Genomic DNA, 20456 nt, shown 5'->3' with positions numbered 1-20456 from the left:
GATCATGCCTGACAGAAACAGTCATAATCACTTGATCATCAAGATTAATATTGCTGCAATAGATGTATCATAAAGATACAAATATAGCAATGAAACAAAAGTTGAAGTACAAAAGTCAAGGGTCAGGAGCCCAACTAAAGCAAACACTGATCTCCACAATGGTGATGCTAAACGAAACTAAGATTATCATCTACACCTCTGTAATTCTCAATAAGATCTTTTGATCTCTGATCTCTGATCTGATAGAAATAAAGTCAGTCCGGTTATTAATGAGTGAAGTTGATAAAGCTGTTTGTTGATTGTTTAAATCTTCAGTTGATTTCATCTAAGGCTGTGGCTGAAGTCAGTTGTATTTCTTGTGTTTGTCTCGTTTCTTTTTTCTTCAGTGATTCTGCTCGTTAACAGCAGCTGTTCATCAGTGTATTAGTAAAGTATTAGTTCATATTAGTAAACTCATGTAGGGAATAGTGAATGAGGGAGTAGGGTGTGATTTGAAACACAGCCGCTGAGTGTCGCCTTTGAACGTTGTTAATTTACGATATATAGCAGCAGGCTACCTTCTCGTATTTTGGCCGTTTTTTTACAGCGATTTTTAACAGTGTACGGGATAATACACGTTATGACTGCACACATAAAGCTTTTTCCTTAGCTATTTCAGAATCTGGAAAAATGACTGGGGCTAACTTGTTACTGCAGTAGAGCGATATGAATGTGTTTGATGTACAGCATGACAAATGCTTGTCACTTCTGCTGCCCAAACTTTGTCAGACTGTGGGTCGCTTGGTTTATTGTAAAACGATTGCATTGATTTGCATGTTTCTTGAATGATGCTCTTTTTTCTGTGGTACTTACATGCATCATGTCGCTTCACGTCATATTCTCCACCATGTCCCACAAAAAAACTGTTTTTGCATAAAATGCAAAAAGCTCTCTCTGCTTCGCCATCTACAGGTCTTTAATCAAGAGTATGTTGCGGTCCATTCGCTATTAAAAGTGCATCTTCTCTTTTTCGTGGCCACACTGGCCATGGCTGCTTAACCTGACCGAAACAGCGCACGTGCTCTCCAATTTGAGATTGTTGAGGAGGCGTTCATGCACCAGTCAACAGTTTGATTGACGTACGACTCAGCCTATCGACTAATGCTTTTATTGCTCTCCTCTGAACTATTGGACAGTAAGTTAACAGTACGCCTATGAACGTATCTGTGTATTTAATAGGCAGGGTCAAATGAAAAAGTGGGACATATGCTCAATTTGAATGAGGCGGGACAAAGGGTAAAATCGCTATGCAGTACAACAAAGCGGGACAGGTGGTCACTCTGTTTGCGCCAGTTATTCAGCCAATAAAGTGTAGTCCTATGTATTTCAAAATTGTGTCTGGTACTATATAAATTACAAAGGTATTTCAAACGACCCGACCGACCGCGACCCGAATATCATAAAAAATATTTTGGATGACTCGTAACCGCAGGTAACCACGGATGACCGCAGGCACCCGCTCATTTCAGATCAATCCACGCATCACTGCTGTGTATGGGTGTGTCCCCCCTTGGTGATATGGCAAAAATATCACTATTTATTTATTTATTTATTTATTTATTTATTTATTTATTTATTTATTTATTTATTTTTAATGTCATGATTTTATCACGATTCCTTGTCATGCTGTTCGAGCATTGCAGCCAAACTAATTTCCCTATTATAAAGATAAAGCCTTTTAAGGTAACAAATCTGAAAAAGTATGGTGGATATTTATTCAGGCCAATTCATTACCTTATAATCGTCATTATTTTATCTTTGTTATAAAAAATGAGAACAAAGATACACATTACAAATACACGTCATATACAAATAATATAAACAGTTATTTATTTTCAGTTACAATAGTTGTATTTAGCAGGATTGGATGACTGAATGAACAAATATAAAAAAAAACACTACAGTATATACATTAATTCATATTAAAGCAACTGTATAAAGGGTTTTTCAGTCAAAAATATTGAGTGATTTTCAAAAGTGTGGTGTTTTATTAACAGTAAAGGAAGATTTCACCCAAAAAATTAAATAGGTTAGTGTTTCATTTTTTTTATTGCTCTTTTTTTTACTACTATAAAAGTCAATGTAGACCAGCAACTGTTTGGTTATCCAGATTCTTAAAAAATATCTTATTTTGTGTTCAGCACAAGAAATAAATTAATATAGGTTTGGGACAACATGTGAGAGGAACAAAAAATGACAGAAATGTAATTTTAGGGTGAACTATCCCTTTAATTACAATCAGCAGCATGTAGCCTACTGTCCCTTCAAGACCTGCACACATCTAATATACAGACAGACATATGTGTCTTTCGGTTGATTAATTTCATTTTAGACATAACCGAGTCTATACATAAACCTTGTGTGTTTTGACAGTGTTAGCACAAAACATAACTTAGTTCAATAATCAGGCAGAGTTTGAGAGGATTTTTCATTTTCATGTGTGTGCTTTGAGTGTGCTTAGATAAACCGCACATCAGAACAGCACACAAATCAAACATTTAAATAACCAGTAAGGCTTTTAAGCAGATGCAAAAAAAAAAAAAAGTACTCTTGTGAATATGTGCAGTGTCCTGTGAAAGTAACTCTACCAATGAGTTAACACTGATGTTAATGTATGTTGCATTAAATAGATTCTGCGGCGCCAAAACTGCAGCTGATAGTATGTGGGCTGCAGCACAATACAACTAGGGCTGGGTGATATCTAGTCAGTAAATCTGGTTCCATGTTTACAGCTAAATCGCCAACACCTGCTTTTAAATGGAAAAGCATTTAATAGACAGAGCCGTAGATCACTGACAAGCTACGCAATATCGCATTCATTATCCCAGATGAATCATTTATGATAATGAATATGATATTATGTAGCTTGTTAGTAACGATTGTACCAATATTTCTTCAGATCATGGAGACATTCTTCAAATTTTCATATCGCACATCCCTACCCTAAGCAGAAATTTCGGACCGGGGGCAGACCGGACCACATGGGCACCTTAGCATTGGACGTCATAGGGGCAGGGGCTCGAGACCCCCCACAACACCCCGTGCACGCCACTGAAAGCAAAGGTCATCAGCAAATCAAAGTTCTTCAACAGTCTGGGGTAAATAGGGCTTGATAACTGGAAGTGGTGTCACAGAGGATGAACGCCAAGCTTAGTGCATATTTTCATATCAGAAAGCCATGTGGATTTAATCAAATGGAAAACACAACAGGGGGTCACTGCAAGGTTGCTCACTGTCTGTCTGAAGTATGTCACTGAGTTCTTGCACTGTCTTCCTCAACTAAAATGCCATAATTGCAAGCCTTCGGGATTCTATTGACTAAACTTGGGACGGATAGGAAGGACTGACTGGAAGACGTGCAGCAAGCATGTAAACAGCATGAAAGGACAATCGCCATAAATCGACTCGACTTTGGGAATTAATCTTGACAACGGCTCAAACTCCTAACACGAGAGCAGCAGGTTGGGGTCATGTGGACTGACCAGTCATGCCTGAACTTCATCCCACGTCTAGCCCAAAAGCCTCGGCTCTGGCAAAGGTCGCTTCTGTTGACTAAACCCTGTGATCTGGTGACACAAGACAAGTGTATCTCATGAGGATTGCTGCCTTGACACCAAAACAACTGGGTAATTTTGCTCTTTGAAGTCCTCAGCGTCCAATAAAGGATCAAATGCTTGACTGTAGGACCTTTGGTCTTGGGCTGAGATTAAGTCCCAGGTGTTGTCCCCCTGATGGAGTCTTAAATCACTGCTCTGGACAGCTACAGCTGCTAATGATATCAAATAGCATAATGAACTTAAATCTGATCCACAGCTAGTGGTTGTTAACATGTATTTTTCTTTTTTGCATTAAATCTATTTTGTCTGATATTTTTAGGCATCCTCATTAATTTTATTGCTGCCTTCTTCAGCTCTATAAAATACTGCCTTCGACATGGAGTGACATAAAATCCCATCCAAAATGATAAATTAGAGTCATCCATGCTCATAGCTTTGTATTAATGGATCACTTGTGTTGTCCTGTTGAGTTGTGTCTTTCATAGAGTTGCCTGAATTTTTATGAGATGAACTGAATCACCTGTTTGAGGTTTTAGGAATCCTACAATTCATATTTAATTTCCCCTGAGTAATGCAAATTTCCTAAATACTTCAGCCTAATGTTGTACTAGTTGCACTTTTTAAATTCGGTTCATAATTACTTTACCTACCATATAGACTGCTTGGCTAGCTATCTAACATTACCAGACAAAAACTGCATTATTAAAAACCAAATATCGCATTTATTTTTATTTATTTATTTAAGATGCAGGGTGTTTTAGATCATAACAGAGGTGAGAGGTGAATATTCTGTAATAAAACTACTATCGCTAATTGTTCCTGTAGGGTCTAAATGTACAGGAATCAGTTACTGTTATAGAAATAGAATTTCTTGCATAAATTTTAGTATGCATGAAATACCATTCATTAATCTAAAATAATGCTCGAATTCGCACTTGGTTATGTCAAACTGTTGCAATCTGGAAGACAAATTAAGTTGTGTGCTTTTATTTTGTGTTGTATTGTTATTTTCCCATGAGATGTTCTATAGTGTATCACTGCAAATGTTTGCAACCTCCCTTTTTTCAATACTTCACTTTAAATGTACAGTATATGTGTTCTGTGTTAATTAAAGTGTCTAATTCTCACTGCACATCGAGGACGGTTCCAGAATCATGTGAGTGTTGTTTGAAAAGTGTTGCAGTCTGTCAGCAGTTACCTCCCATACAGGCGTTAATTACGTGACGAGATGTGTATCCTCTACACACACTGTGATCTTGGATCAGGGTTGTTTAGTCTGGCGAGACCTGTATGGCTTCGCTCACTGATTACTTAAGCGTGGAGTGAGGGCAATGTTCCTTGAGTGAGGGAGACCAGATCTCTGCTCGACTGTGTAGGCATCAAAAAAGTGGGAAAAAAGGGCATAAACCAGTGTTTTAAGCAACATTAACCTCCGTAGTAAGGACATACACTGTTCAAAGTTACACTTGTGTAAGCATTTATGTGATGTAGACAAATGTGAAAAGCATGTACACATAAACATCTGCTCAGTTCACATTAAGGACCATTAAAAATCGACCTCAAATACACATTAAAGGCTTCAATCCTTGACTGTACTTGTGTCCTCCAGACAATTTTGAATGTGTCTCTTATTCACCTTCTTGCACAAATCCTCAACTCTGTCTTCTCTTTCCAGAGTTCAGCGTGTGTTTTACAGCCTATTGTGTGTATGATTGCCTTGCGATGAACTTAAGCGTTGTTGGCAGTGACGAATGCTAATCAGATGCACATGGGTTTAAACAGGTTCTCAGAAGGGCTTCTCTGTTTGTTTGGAGAGGAGCTTATCCTCGGAGCCCAATTGAAGATAATTATCTGAAGCGGCGGCGCAAATGAGTTCTTGCTGTGACCTGCCGTGTCTTTTGGATGAGGGCTTGAAGAGTCCTTGGGATCTCAACATTGTGAGGGACGTGAAGCTTGTTAGTGTTAATGACAGTTAGAGCAGTGAAATTTTGGGCGTTTATGTCATAAACTTAGCTCAGAGTCGGCTCGGCTCGCTTGAATGTGATCTGTGCTGCTTCTTGAACAGGGATCACGCTTGGGAAATCATACTAATGCATCTTTAATACAGATGGGTATTGCTTTTGAGAAACTACAGGCGTCTCCAGAACATTAACAAAGTGTCTGTTTAATGTTCTACAGCACATTAGCGTTGTGACAGTGTTCGCGAAACCCTGTGCTGGTGTTCCTCAATCCTCCGGCTCAGAGTCTGTTCCCAGCCTCTTACACGAAGTAGTATTTGTCAGCGGTTAATTCAGCCTGAACTGCTTAATGTATGGACTCCATTTAGATCATTTCAATCGTTCAATTGTTGTGTTGTTTTTTATTTTATTTGACTTTTATATATTAATTTGAGATTAATTATTTGAATTGCAATTGATCTTCTGTGTTGCATCTTAATTGTGATTGGTCTGTTAATTCTCTTAAATGTTTAATATCATTTGTAGCCACTGTTAAACTGTTGATCACACTAGGCTTTGAGCTTCTGAAATTACTTAATTGCTGCAAACCATGCATCTTTAAATTTGAGTGTCAGAGTTTAGTCTGTGATGTTTAATTTTCCTGCTGGTGAAATTTCTTTGCACTATGCAAATTCTCAGGTCATATTTCGCCAAAATGTGATGAATTTTGATATGTCAGTACATGTTAGGGTTGCAGTGTGTTGTAAAAAAAAATATTCTGACATTTGAGTTTTTACTAATCACAAAAATCTGAGTGTATATATGTAATGATAAAAACTTCCTAATCATCCGGAAGAAGGAGGCGGGAACCAGCGCACAATCAAAATGAAACTTTAATGACAAAAATAAACACAAAACAGCGCATATACAGATCTTTCTTTTCAAAAGTTAAACCATCTAGCTTTTATTTTGATGGTTTGTCAGCTAAATAATGTATGCAGTGAAGTAGTGTGAAGTACAGCTCATAATATTGTGTTGCATCTCAGCTCAAATAACACTGCAGTGAATGTGATATATTTATTTTGTTAAATCACAGCCTTCAGTGACATTAACCTACATCACAATTCATCACTAGATAGTTTCTGTGGATGAGCAATCATTCTTGTTTATTTTGCTGCCTTGCAAGCACTGCTGTTTCTTGCAAGAAACATACACATTGCATGAAGCATGAATAGTGCAGGGTTTCTTGATCAGATGGCGAGGTATTGACCACTGTGTTTTCCCTCCAGTCAGGTTTGATCAGAACTCAGGGTGCGGATTACTTCCTGAAGCCATTGCATCCACATCAGGCACTTCTGGAGAACTTCTCAGCCCCATCTGACCACCATCCCCACATTTTATACAAAAGATCCACTCCAACACAGAACAACAGAGGCAGAAACAGGAGGTCGACTGAGCTAAAGACGGTCAGCAGAAGAGATTCAGCTGTCCCGTATCTATGGAGAACCACACAGACGGATCCAGAGGAGTACCAGCATATGCTGCACAGTCATGACGGCACACGGCAGAGACAGCACTTCTGTGGAAGACGGAAGAAATGTATGTAAGGACATTCTCTTTCCAACCGCACCTTCAGAGTCATTAACACTGAGCTGCTTTCCATTACATGCTGCTGTCAAAAACATTCATTAGGAGGACAGGGATTTATTGTAGACGATGTTCATATGTACAGAGGTCACAGCTGTTAAAGGGTCAGTTTGAACATGTTTTCATGACATCATCACACCTGTATTGTGTTTGGTCAGGCATGAATTATCTTCACCTACTCTAAACAAACACCACATCCTCACACTGCATTTGATCTCTGAGTAATATTTTACGAACTGAGAAACCAAATCTTATATGGCACATGAGGTAACAACTAATAAAGTTTGACACACATGGCATGCATTAATGTCTTGTACGGGCCAGAGTTTTTCACACATATATTCAGCTATATGCTGAAGTAGTAATGCATTTTCTTTGGGGAACCAACACTGACTGTGTGACCTAGTGTTGATATTGTCTTGGTCCTCTGTTTCAGATATGCCTAAACCTCCTGAGGACGATATCTATATTTTTCCGGATGAATATAAGTTCATGCCCAGAGGGAAGCGGGCCGTTATGTTCAAACCTCAGACGCACAAGAGGCTTAATGTGGAGACCCTGGTGGTGGTTGATCACAAGATGATAGACAATCACGGCCATGAGAATATAACCACATATGTCCTTACTGTTCTTAACATGGTAAGTTATCTGTCCATGTGTCCATCCATCCAAACATCATGTATCCGTACATCTATCTATCCATCTTTCAATCCATTGTGAAGAGTCAGCTGCCTCCCCACTAATTTTCATCGTCACCCCATCCCTTAATCGCCGCCCATCACCAGGCTCCCGGCAGGAGTGTGTGTGTGAGAGAGGAGGGGTGCTGAAATAACCTGGGCTGGCGGTGTGTGTTGCGGCACACCTAATGCAATTGGAGCCTCATCACCGCCACTATTTAAATGCTGAGCGCGCCTCTCCTCAGGAGACCGGTCTCATTCCCGTGCACGCACACTGGTGTCCTCGTGGGTCCAGGAAGGGTGTATAGAAGGTCTCCCACATCACCAGAGACGTGAGCTGGCAAACCCGTGGTCCAGACAAAAAACGCATCCATTACACGGCCATCGGGCAAGGATGCCGAAGACGCCACCCCTCGCGCCCCTGACCGAAGAGGGGAGCGCATGCGGTCGTCAGACTTCACCCCTTACCTGGACCCTTTTTTCCTGAACACCGCCTGACCTACACAAACCCCGCAGCATGGCGAGGACACCAGATTCCCTGATTATTTTGGACACTCTTCCCCTTTGGACACTTTTATTTCCCTGTGTTGCATTATTTTCTGTTAATAAAAAAACTCTCAGAGGCCTGACAACACCCCCACTTTGTCTGTCTTTTGCTCCACCCACCACACCATCTATCTTCATTCATGGATGCATCCAAGATATCCATGCATCCATACATCCATCCATCCATATGTATTCATCTGTCTTATCTATCATCCATGTATCCATCCAATTAGCAAAGCATCCATCTCTTTCCATCCGTACAACCATCCGGAAATCAATGCATCCATCTCTCCATCTGTTCATCCATCCATTCATGTGCATATTGCATCCATTCATCTGTTCATCCATGTACCTGTCTGTGCATACCTTCATTCATCCATGCAACCATTATGCATTTGCATCGATTCATCAATGCACCCATCTGTCTATCTATCATCCATGGATCCATCCATGGATCTGTCGAGCTATTGATGCATCCATTTGTCCATCCTCCCATCCACTCATTAGTTTCCCAGTATTCTGTGGTTGAGTTTGCTCTGAATACATGGAGAAAAATGATTAAAACTGAGGTCAGAGCACCTGTTTTCACTTCACTGTGGCATATCTGGTTGACCAAATGGACTAGCTAATGATTGCTGAAAGTCAAAGTGAGTCCATTTGGGGTGTGCACAGTGAAAAATGTAAGCACAAATGAAAACACTCTTTTAGACTAATGGAAATATGATTGTGTTACATGTTATGAACATACCCATCAAACATAGACTTTGTGAAGGTGTTTTAAGAGTCCTAGTTTACAAAGGATTAGTGAAATACTGACAACTGAAACCAAAATTCTCACCTCTTGTGTTGGTGTCAGTGAAAACAAAGACGAAATAGCAGGAATGAAAGACCTTGTATTGGGACTAAGTGTTTGTATTTATGATACCTGAGCACTTTAAGCCATCCAAGGACTTTATCTTCATCTCTGTTTCAAAGGCCAGTGAAATGTGCGATTAGGGATTCCCTTAAGTACATATGGTATGCCTCCATACCATACACCATACACATCCCTGCCATACACTTCTCATTTCTCCAAAAAGACACTTCTGATTGTTTTGTTAAAGATGGTCATTTGAGTTTAGATGCCTCCATATAAATGCACCATCCTAATGCAGATTTTTCTGCACTGTTGCTTATCTCCACAAAGGTCTCAACACTTTTCAAAGATGGTACGATTGGAGGTGACATCAATGTAGTAATTGTTGGACTGATACTGCTGGACGAAGACCAGGTGAGTTTATGAACTGGAGATGTTTGGAAACAAAGTAGGAGATTTTGGCTCTACTGTACTGATAATGCATGTTCAAATGAATATGTTACATCAACACCAAGTGTATATTTGTAAAATGAATGAGAGTTAAAGCCCTCTGGAGGGGACTGAGGTCATGGACCATGAGAGGCTTAGATAACACAGAGCTTTGAAACCAAATGAAAAATTGCTTCAGAAGGTGGATTTTATTGCCCTTGAGAGGCTTGTCTCCTTCATCCTCTTTGAGACCAATCTGAAAAGGTCTCATTTTTATGATGACAGTTTAATTGGATATATAGCATTCCATTGGATTCCAGATGAGGGATGAGTCTGTAGGAAAGCTGGCCAGCAAACACCGATACACCTGTGCTAATGTTAATGAAGCTTGCATTAGCCACCGGCTGAGGAATGCAGAAAATTGCCCTTATTCCCCTTTTGATTGGAATAATTAGCCGCAGTCACTCAGGATCAGTGATGAGGGGCTAATTACCCATAGACTCATTTACTGAGGTGGGGTCAGCAGAGGTAGCTGGTGATTACTCAGCCCATTTTGAGTTAGTCTCTTAGCTCTATTCACTAGTTGCCTGTGATTGTTTTGTTCTTTTGACTTCAATCTGCACTTGACTCTACTTAACTCTCTACTCACTCAGGATGGACTAGTGATTAACCATCATGCGGATCACACTCTGAACAGTTTCTGCCAATGGCAGTCAGGACTGGCTGGACGAGGAGGTCGCCGCCATGATCATGCCATCCTGCTAACCGGTCTGGATATCTGCTCCTGGAAGAATGAACCATGTGACACTCTGGGTAAGCAAATAAAGCTTTAAATGCACACCCTCAATGCAATGTAAGTAGGTTTGGATAAAAACACCCGCTAATCTACAATGGCATGGGTAACTCAAAACCTCCTCTCATGCTGCATTAATGCCGCTATGTGACATTATGAGACAAAAGCTAACTCTTAAGATGATACCAGGTTTTATTGTAATTTTGCTATCATTAAAGGGTAACAAATCACAGGTGTGGTGGGACATTTGATATTTATGACCTAATGTATACTGAACTGCCAGTAGTTATCATTAAACGGCTCCATTTAGCTATTGCTAAACTGTTAAATTATTAGAGGTACAGTAGGAAGCTTTTCCTCTAATAACCTGTTCCCTGTGAGAGCTCAGGCTGTGGTCTCCACCCTGTGCAACATAAAAAAAATATTTCCCCGCTAACCCCTAACCCCATTAGCAAAGCTAGCCATGCCACTCAAATGCAAGGCCACGGATCAAAGGCTGCTAGGAACACAACATTTGTGGAGTGTTAATGATTAACATTTGAGTGTAGACTCACGCTCAGATGTCAAGAGGTCAAGGGTTATGGGAGATTTCAGGTCCCTCAGAGGTCATGGACTGGAAGATTAAAGAGCTCTGCCAAACCTTTAATACTAGCATGCACTATTCCATACAGTATCAATAATGCAGACTGAGAAAACCACTGCATGCATTGGATTACCCTCATGCATCGTTTCCGCACATGACAGAGAGATATTGAAATATATATTTGTGTTATAGTGCTTATTTATGAGATGGCAACATGTTTTAGTAACAAATTGTTTTCTTTTATTTATTTTACAACATAAGAATCCATATATCAAGTGTAATGAAATTTTTAGTATGATTGTTTTGTCCCGCTTGAGATTTTCAGTAAGGCCAGAAGATACAAATAAATCACAGAATGTTCTGGTGCAACACATTTGTGCCATACGTGCAAGTATTAAATCACTGTGTGTGTGTGTGTGTGTCAAAAAAACAGCACATATATTAAGTGATTAAATTAAAGGATAATAAATCAGACTCCTTTGGTCCTTTTGGGGTTTGACTTTGGTCCAACATACACTGGACTTCATCGCCACAGGTTTTGTATTAAAGAGTTAGAAAGTCATAATTTGTCATAAAATACAGTTCTCTTAGATCTCAGACCTACGCAGCGACACCTACAGAACGGTTCAAAGCATTTTGTGAGGTTGCCTTTCTATTTTTATGCTTTCTACAGTTAATATACCACTCCTAGCTGTAGACGGCCTGCATATAATGTGTTTCAGATTCATGCTGGTCGAAGTAACTCGTATATCTGTTCAGATTTCCTGCAACAGACTCGAAACAACTGGATTTGATCTCTAGCTCTTGAACTAGCAAACCTTGATCTGACTACAGCAGTCCATCAGTTGTTCTCGCACAGGAAAACATCTTGTATTTACTGCCCTCTTTTTGAGCAATGCGGATTATGTACGGTTCAAAAGTTTGGGGTCAGTAAGATTTTATTTACTTATTATTTTATTTTTTTAACAAATTAGTTGTTTTATCAAAAAATGTTAATAATGTTACTAAATATTTATATTTCAAATAAATACTGTGTATCAAAGACTCCTGAAAAATCAGTTTGCAAAAATATATTTGTCATCTCAACTGTCTTAAACACTGATAATAATCAGAAATGTTTCTTGAGCAGTAAATCATAATATTTTCAAAGTAAATCATCATATTATTCTGATTTCTGAAGATCATGTGACACTGAAGACTGGAGGAATGATACTGAAAATACAGCTGGGCATCACAGAAATAAATAACAGTTTAAAAGAGATTCACACAGAAAAGTGTAATCATTCAATCAGAATTGTGCAATAGTACTGTTTTTACTCTATTTTTGATTAAATACATGCAGCCTTGGTGAGCAGAAAAGATTTATTTCGAAAACATTTTAACACCAAACATTTGATCGGTGGAGTACAGTCAGAGGTGATCTGGTGCAAAATTATTGTCGCTGACTCTTTGGCTCCTTTTATGAGATGTACTTCATAATAAGTTACAGTGGTACACTAGTCAAGACTTACATATTCATCATCATTCCTTCATTCATTCATCCATTAATTGTTTTGATTTCAGGCTTTGCTCCAATCAGTGGGATGTGCAGTAAGTACCGCAGCTGCACGATCAATGAGGACACTGGTCTTGGTCTGGCCTTCACCATCGCACACGAATCTGGCCACAAGTAAGAGTTCAAATTATAATTCATCTTTGTTTGATTTCCTCAAATCCGGTTGCCTGTACTGGATCAATGAAAGCCATGTTTTTCACAGCTTTGGAATGGTCCATGATGGTGAAGGCAACATATGTAAGAAGTCAGTTGGAAATATTATGTCTCCTACCTTGGCAGGACACAACGGTTTATTCTCCTGGTCATCTTGTAGCCGACAATATCTAAACCGATTTCTAAGGTGAGTTTTTTTTTTTTTTTTTTTTACATCTAGAATCCTTTTCCCAAATAACAGCTTGAAATCCCAGTATCATAAATGCATGTTTTTACAATGCATCAAAACAGTGTAGCAGTGTTGTGACTGATATTTGTATTGAACTTTGAGTCACTTGGAAAGACCATCTAAAATCACATGATCTACCTATTGGCAGCCCAAAGCGGCATTAGAAAAAAGCGTGCAAAGATATTAATAACCTGCCCTTTAATGAGCATCTCCTGTCCATCATTCATCAATGCAGAATCACCCAGCATGAGCCCAGTGTGAGTCTAGACACCAACCTCATCTTTAAAATTAGTATTTGTAGTGCTCTTTTGGTTGTGAGCAGCTCCGGCAAGTTTTAAATTTCATTTTCTGTCTGAGAGCGATGTCTGTACTTTTGAAAATGGACCAGCTTGACCTGTTGCCCTTAAATTAACAGACGTGTCAAATGTAGTAGCCTTGTGCAGCGTTATCGTGATGAGATCATCTTCTCTACTGCCACCCAGATCAGTAGCTCTAGGCCTCAGCAGAAGAAGGGATTCCCTGGCAGGGGTTTGTCAGATGCTTAGAGCTGCTTTACTTGTTTCTACAGCTCGTCTTCAGCAACGCTTTATGTGGAGACTTAAGAGTTGTTTGAAAGTGCAGAAGAAAATGGGGCTTACAGCAATCTGCAGGATTTTTGACCTGGTTATTATGGCATATTGTGCATTGTGGTTGAAGGTTGATATTTGATTCCTGGCACAGAAAAGTTCAGGGATGTATGCTTTCAAAAGTGTTAATAAACGCCAGGTCATGAGTTTGATTCCAAGGCAATGCAAGAAGTAATAAAATGTATTCCCACGATGTAATGTGTACCTGATGGATAAAAGCATCTGCCAAATGCATAAATGTACATTTTAAATACAAAAGTTCAGTAGAGTCCCAATTCAGACCAGCAGTGATTTTGGCGATTCCTAGAATAATCTTGATACATTTGAAAGCAAGATTTTTTTTTTTTTTTTCTGTCCACACTAGCATTTTTTAAGTTTGAAATGTAGGAAAATTTAAAAATCATCTATAACATAGCATGCAAATTTTTTGTAAAAAGAAGATTGTACAAAGTAACATCTGTGGCATTACTGTGAATGGGAATATCACATAAAAGGCACATACCAGAATAAACATTGATGATAATTGGTACAGTATGCATTTCATGACTACACACAGTCCACACTACAATGTGAAAACAATGTTTTCTAATGTATCTACTTGATAGATAAGGAAGGCTTTTACTTGACCTAATAAAAGACTATAGAGGTTGTCAGGACATTAATGTCATCAGACCAAACAGGTAAACTCAAATACTTACTAGCTGCTTTAACAACCTTATTAACTATGTTTCCATCCACTTAATTTTACTGCATAAAAACACTGAATGGGGATGCCAAGATGTGCATACATTCTAAAAATGAGCTCAACTGAGTCAAATTATTTTTTATTGGCAAAGAAAACATTTCCATACTACAGATTAAATTACTTGATATTGACATTTAATTAACGTATATTGTATGTGTTATATGGCACCAGTTTATGAAAGTGAAAAGTGAAAGTGACATGACATTCAGCCAAGTATGGTGACCCATACTCAGAATTTGTGCTCTGCATTTAACCCATCCGAAATGCACACACACAGAGCAGTGAACACACACACACACACACATTGTGAAAACACAGCCGGAGCAGTGGGCAGCCATTTATGCTGCGGCGCCCGGGGAGCAGTTGGGGGTTCAATGCCTTGCTCAAGGGCACCTAAGTCGTGGTATTGAAGGTGGAGAGAGCACTGTACATGCACTCCACTCCACCCACCTACAATTCCTGCTGGCCCGGGACTCAAACTCACAACCCTTCGATTGGGAGCCCGACTCTCTAACCATTAGTCTTCCCACGACTTTATCAGGAACTTTTTTGTTCTCATCATCTTGCTGGATGGAGACTGCTTTATTCACAAATGTTTTGTGATATCACCCTAATGTGATATTCCAATTTTGCACATAAGTTAAATTCACAGCTTTGGATGGAAATATAGCAAATGTTTATAATTGCACTCTTGAAAACTATTCTAACTCAAACTTTCAGTGAAACGTTTTCTTATAAAAGACAGCGGTGACCATGGCATAGTTCATAGACAGCCTACATTTATCTTTGCCTAATTCCAGTTCTATCCAGGCTTCAAAAATGTTTCATTTTCAAAGATTGTCATGATTGACAAAACGTGCAAGAATCATAAACTTTGGTAGCAGAGTTTATTTTCTGTATTAATCCAAAAGCTGGTGCTGGGTCCAAGTACCCCAAATCTACCAAAATGCCAATGGAAAAATCCTTGTTTGTGACAGAGATTGTTTTCTGCAATAATCCAAAAGCTAGTGTTTTGTCCAAATCCACCTTGTTGAGTTTGACTTGAGTCCATATCCTTAACCAGTTGAGTTTGAGTAGGAGACATTTATTAATATCTTGGTGCTTTTAACTTCCTGGTTGGTCTACAAAAATACATCATCCTTGCAGCACTCTCTTTCCCTGATTACATGCTCCACTGAGCTCCACAGATTTCCCTCTTATTGGTCTTTACAGTATATTTTGTCTTTTTTTATTCCACACTTTGTTTGTCAGACAGTGCTTTGGGCTGCGAGATGAAGTGGATCAACTTGTCAGACACCATTCTGGCTTTTTGGGTTCGCTTCTACAGTAGCTCTGAGTTGTCAAAACTCCTCTCAAAATGCTTGATCCAAATGTGAAAATCAGAAGATCGAACCGGATCCAAATTTTTATAATGATGTACAAAAGTTTCAGAGGCAGTGTGTAAATGTGATTTAAAATGAAGATCGTCTTTATTTTTTAACGTGTGAAAATTTCAGATATACATATTTGGACTCAAGGACCTTAAATACTCACCCTCATGTCATTCCAAACCTGTAAGACCTTCGTTCATCTTCAGAACACAAATTAAGATCTTTTTGATGGAATCTGAAAGCTCTCTGACCTTACATAGACAGCAAGGATTTTACCACGATCAACAAACACAAACAAAGTAAATACATTGGTAAAATAGTCCATGTGGAATCAGGGTTTCAACTGTAATTTTAAGAAGTTGAATACATGAGGGTAAGTAATGACACAATTTCCATTTTTTGCGTGAACTAACCCTTTAGGGGCCTGTTTACACTTGGTCACTGTATGCGTTTTCTCTGATCAGATCAGATCAGATCAGATCCAGTCATGGAAAGACCATGTGTAGATGCCCTCCAATTTGCTTTCAAGACATTTCGAGAATGCTTTTTAAATCCTATTGCTCAAACCACTTCAATTCAAGATCAGATTTATATCCGTTTTGCGAAGACACATTTTTTTGTGGCCAAGTGTAAATGGTTCTTTCAGAACTGCTAGGACACCTCTGTTTAATGCCAAATCTTTAGCTGCTTAGCACCCTATAGCACCCTCGTAGAACCGGGCCTGTCCTAAGTGTTGATAACAGGTGTGAATTTGGAACCAACCGATCAATCAAAGCAAACTACATGGTCAACATGGTAGTGTGACAGCTGCTTTTGTGTCACCAGAATCTGTCTGTCTCCAGAACTGGGCATCTGAAGGCGACAAAGTGCCGTATGTTCATCCCTTGTTTCTCTTTTCACACCCCCAAAAAACAACAGCAAGCTGCAGATAAATACGGCGACTCTGTCTCCATCATCTGTTTCCCATTCCTCATCAGCAGCCTCACCTACGTCACCAATGTACAGCCTGCAGATCACAGAAGTAGCTGCTCTCAGACCTTCTGTCGTTCCTCTCCATACCCCTTCACTTTTATCACTAATAAAACAGAGCTTGAAAGGGAGTCTGGCCAGAGCCGGTCTGTCTTATAGCTGTCGCTCGCCTAAATCTGAGAAGGAAACTTAAAGAGGTGACACTGGGAGAAATGAGTGATGATGAGGAACTGAATCAGATTCATCTCACACTAACACTGGCCCAGATGCTGCCACATTGATCCATCTCTAAGTAATTGGAAGCAGGACTTACGTGTGCTGCAGAAGAACAGGGCTCCCTTCACAGGATGCACTGAATCACTGAGGGATCGCTGGATGTAGTTGACTTTATAATGGATTGTTCTTCAACAAGGACATCTATGGATACAATGTGTTCGAGTGACTGCTTAATTTTACTAGTCAACTTGTCATTTGGAAATGTATACATTGGAGCCATGTAAAGATCAAGTGAAGACATGCACTACTAATCAACACTGACCCAACGATTCAACTAGTGGTTGGACTAATAAACTTACAGACTAATCTTACTAAGAGCATTAAAACATCACTTGTCTAGAAGTGATGGAAATAAACTCAAGTTGGGCTGTATTCAAAATGAAACCAAAATGGTGAAAATTACATTATAAAACTGCAGAAGCTGATTTAATTACATTTACATTAAGTAATTTAGCAGACGTTTTTATCCAAAGTGACTTACAAATGAGGATAATATTATTGTTATTTAGTTATAAATGGTAAAAAAATAAATAAATAAGAATAACACTATACATTATTATTATTATTATTATTATTATTATTATTATTATTATTATTATTATTATTATTATTATTATTATTATTATTATTATTTTTATTTTTATTATTATTATTGGTGGTGGTATTTTATAGCCATGCTCATAAATAAAAAAATTTTAACAAATTCTGCAGACCTAGTACAAACCAGCCTGGATCTTTCTTTCTTTATTTCTTTCTTAGCAAATAAATAAATAAAAAATAAATAAAATCATACATATACACATCATACAGTGTAGAGGCTACGGCGTATGTCTGAAACAGAAGTGTAAATCAGCCTTAATACACCAGTCGATGTGACCCCCATTACAGACCTACATCCCACACAGACTCACATACTGACCCAGTCTCGTCATGGAGCGCCTGCTGAACTACTTCATTCAGGGCTTCACTGTGTGTCACGCTCCTACAACACAAGCTATTAAACATTGTTAAATGTTTTCTCATGATCCTTGATATCGCTTACACGCAGAGCCTCACTGTGGGACGTATAAAACGGCACCGTTCAATAACATACGTAATGCTGAAGTCAGAGGATGTGTTGAAAAGAGAGATGTCTAAATGTAGCCGAGGTAACTCCAGTTGTTATGTTGTCATGGTTCCTGCTCTACTGTACGGGACTTGAGTGGTTTTACAGTAGTGTTTGTGTCTCAGTACTTCACAGGCCACCTGTCTGTCTGACGAGCCCAGTGCCATCCAGGAGTACAAGTACCCTGAGAAACTGCCCGGAGAGCTGTACGACGCTGACACGCAGTGCAAGTGGCAGTTTGGAGAGAAAGCTAAACTCTGCACTCTGGACTTCAAGAAGGCAAGTCCATTAGTAGCAGTATTACGTATTGCTTTACAAATGCAAGACCCCCGAAATGAGTCATGAGTGCACATGAACAGCAACACATGACTGAACGTTTTGTGTACTGTAGAAGATGAGCTGTTTAGGTTCGGCAGGAAACGCTGCTCATTTAGCCAGTTAATGAGGCGATCGTTTACACTGCAAAACTACATCACTAGAATGATTTTTTTTTTAATGCCAGTAAAAGATTGCACACATCCTTTTGCTTTCATCTTTTGGTGTCAAGAGCTTTCTGTTCTTTGTCAGGAAGAGAAAAGAGAGGAAAGAGAGGAAACTTTATAAATTTCATTGTGATCTTGAAATTAATCTAGATTAAAATGGCTCATTCAAATTCTGCCGAAGCCATTCAGAATATGTGTTACCCAAATAAAATTGACAAACAGTAAGTCTTTGAGAAGGGGTTTATCAAGCTAGGTGGTGCATTAGAAAAGGGGCTCATCTCCGGCTTCCAAAATGCATCACAAAGGGTTTGAAAAAGCTGTAAACTAATTCCACATTGCAAGGTGCAAACAACATTACGCCTGTTTCACACCAATGTTTAAGTTTTTTTCAAGTTTGTTGGTGTCAAGGTACAGAAACCAAATAATTAAATGTAAAATAGCACTGGATAGTCTTCAATGTAAAAATGAAATATACAATCAAACCTACATTTATTCAGACACCTTAAACATTTCTCACATTATTACAGTTTTGCTATATATATCAAAAATTATACCTGGTGTCTGAATAATTTTTGGGTTGACTGTTAAAACTACAAAGTAATTCAGTCAAGAGCAGTGAGTGATTTTCTTGGATTATCATTACAGCAGCCAGAAGCTAAATTAGGCGCGGCCACTTTAAGAGACGATGAACGCATCCAATATAATACACATCCCATTTTTTCCCTCAGCTGTTTACTTTCACTTAAGAAATAACTGACAGTTTTTTCGAGCATAATTTCCAAGGTGGATATTTTGACATGTTTTGTATGTATTTGTCGGCACAAGAGCAAAAATAAGCAAATTTGATGTTCAAGTGTTTTTAGGCGCCTTTCTCTTCGCAGAAGAGAGCTCGGTTCAGTTTTGCTGTCCGTGATATGCGTCTCTCTCTCTCTCTCTCGCTCTCCGTTCAGCTTTTCCACGTCTTGTGTTTGGATGCTTTAATGTTTAAATCGACAAGCGGTAAGGCGTGAAAACATGTGAAAAAGATAATCTTTCGTGACGATGCGCAGCAGTGGCCTGTCAACTGTCCTGAGCATCTTTTTATGCTGGCCTCAGTCAGTCGGTTACATAAAATATCAAGGTGAAAGTCATCATAGCTTGCTTAGTATAGACCTAGCTCCCAACCCAACTTTGAGAATAGATTAAAGCCGATATTTTTTTTTATCGCCCGATAAGGGTCTCGCGTTGACGCAGCACGTTAATGCTGATAACGGACCACCACTAATAAGAATCCATTTGTGTGGTTGTTATCGCAGAGTTTAAGATCATTTGGAAAGAGAAGAAAGCAGGTAGGGCAGGATCAAGAATGACAGTGTGTGATTGAGAGTAATGTCTTACCTGAGGACTGAACCAAAACTGTCACACTTTACCACAACACACACATCCAACATTTGCTATATAATCATATAGTTCCTCTTCAGGGAACACGAGCTGCGTCAGAGAATGCTTTGGGAATCCCTTTCAGCATGACCAGCTCTGAACCACATGTGTAATCAGTCCAATGGATGGGCAAGACGTTTGTGCACTGATAAGCTCCATTATGTCAAAACTTCAGTCAAGAGAAGTTTTTTGGGCTAAAGCAGGCAGCGTTCAGGCTGTTTTTTTTTTTTTGTTTTTTTTTTTTATATTATAACAAGCAGCAATGAAGAGTGTAGCTCGCGCAGTTAGCTCCTTGAAAAAATAAGGGGGGTGATTGTTCTTCTCCACTCTCACCAGCCATGCTCTGAGGAGGCTCTGGGAACTTCTTGTCGCTTCGTAACGCTAGCGACAGACATGTCCCTCATCGGCTGGGGTGCGGTGATAAGTGGCCACCCTTCCCGTGGTCTGTGGAGACATATAAACT

General features: G+C 39.1%; 1 protein-coding gene across 1 annotated transcript in view; it reads left to right on the top strand.

Annotated features, from left to right (window-relative positions):
• The window catches only part of LOC113116579 (A disintegrin and metalloproteinase with thrombospondin motifs 16), a 108111-nt gene that overhangs the window by 13503 nt on the left and 74152 nt on the right, over positions 1 to 20456 (top strand). Inside the window, exons 4-10 of the mRNA XM_026284820.1 lie at positions 6823 to 7132; positions 7617 to 7819; positions 9590 to 9673; positions 10342 to 10501; positions 12628 to 12733; positions 12822 to 12959; positions 18218 to 18371. Of these exons, the coding sequence (XP_026140605.1) occupies positions 6823 to 7132; positions 7617 to 7819; positions 9590 to 9673; positions 10342 to 10501; positions 12628 to 12733; positions 12822 to 12959; positions 18218 to 18371 (1155 nt within the window). The remainder of the gene's footprint in view (positions 1 to 6822; positions 7133 to 7616; positions 7820 to 9589; positions 9674 to 10341; positions 10502 to 12627; positions 12734 to 12821; positions 12960 to 18217; positions 18372 to 20456) is intronic.

This window comes from Carassius auratus, chromosome 16, assembly GCF_003368295.1.
Source record: "Carassius auratus strain Wakin chromosome 16, ASM336829v1, whole genome shotgun sequence".
NCBI classification, from domain to species: Eukaryota; Metazoa; Chordata; class Actinopteri; order Cypriniformes; family Cyprinidae; genus Carassius; species Carassius auratus.
This window is presented reverse-complemented; position numbering and strand designations above follow the sequence as displayed.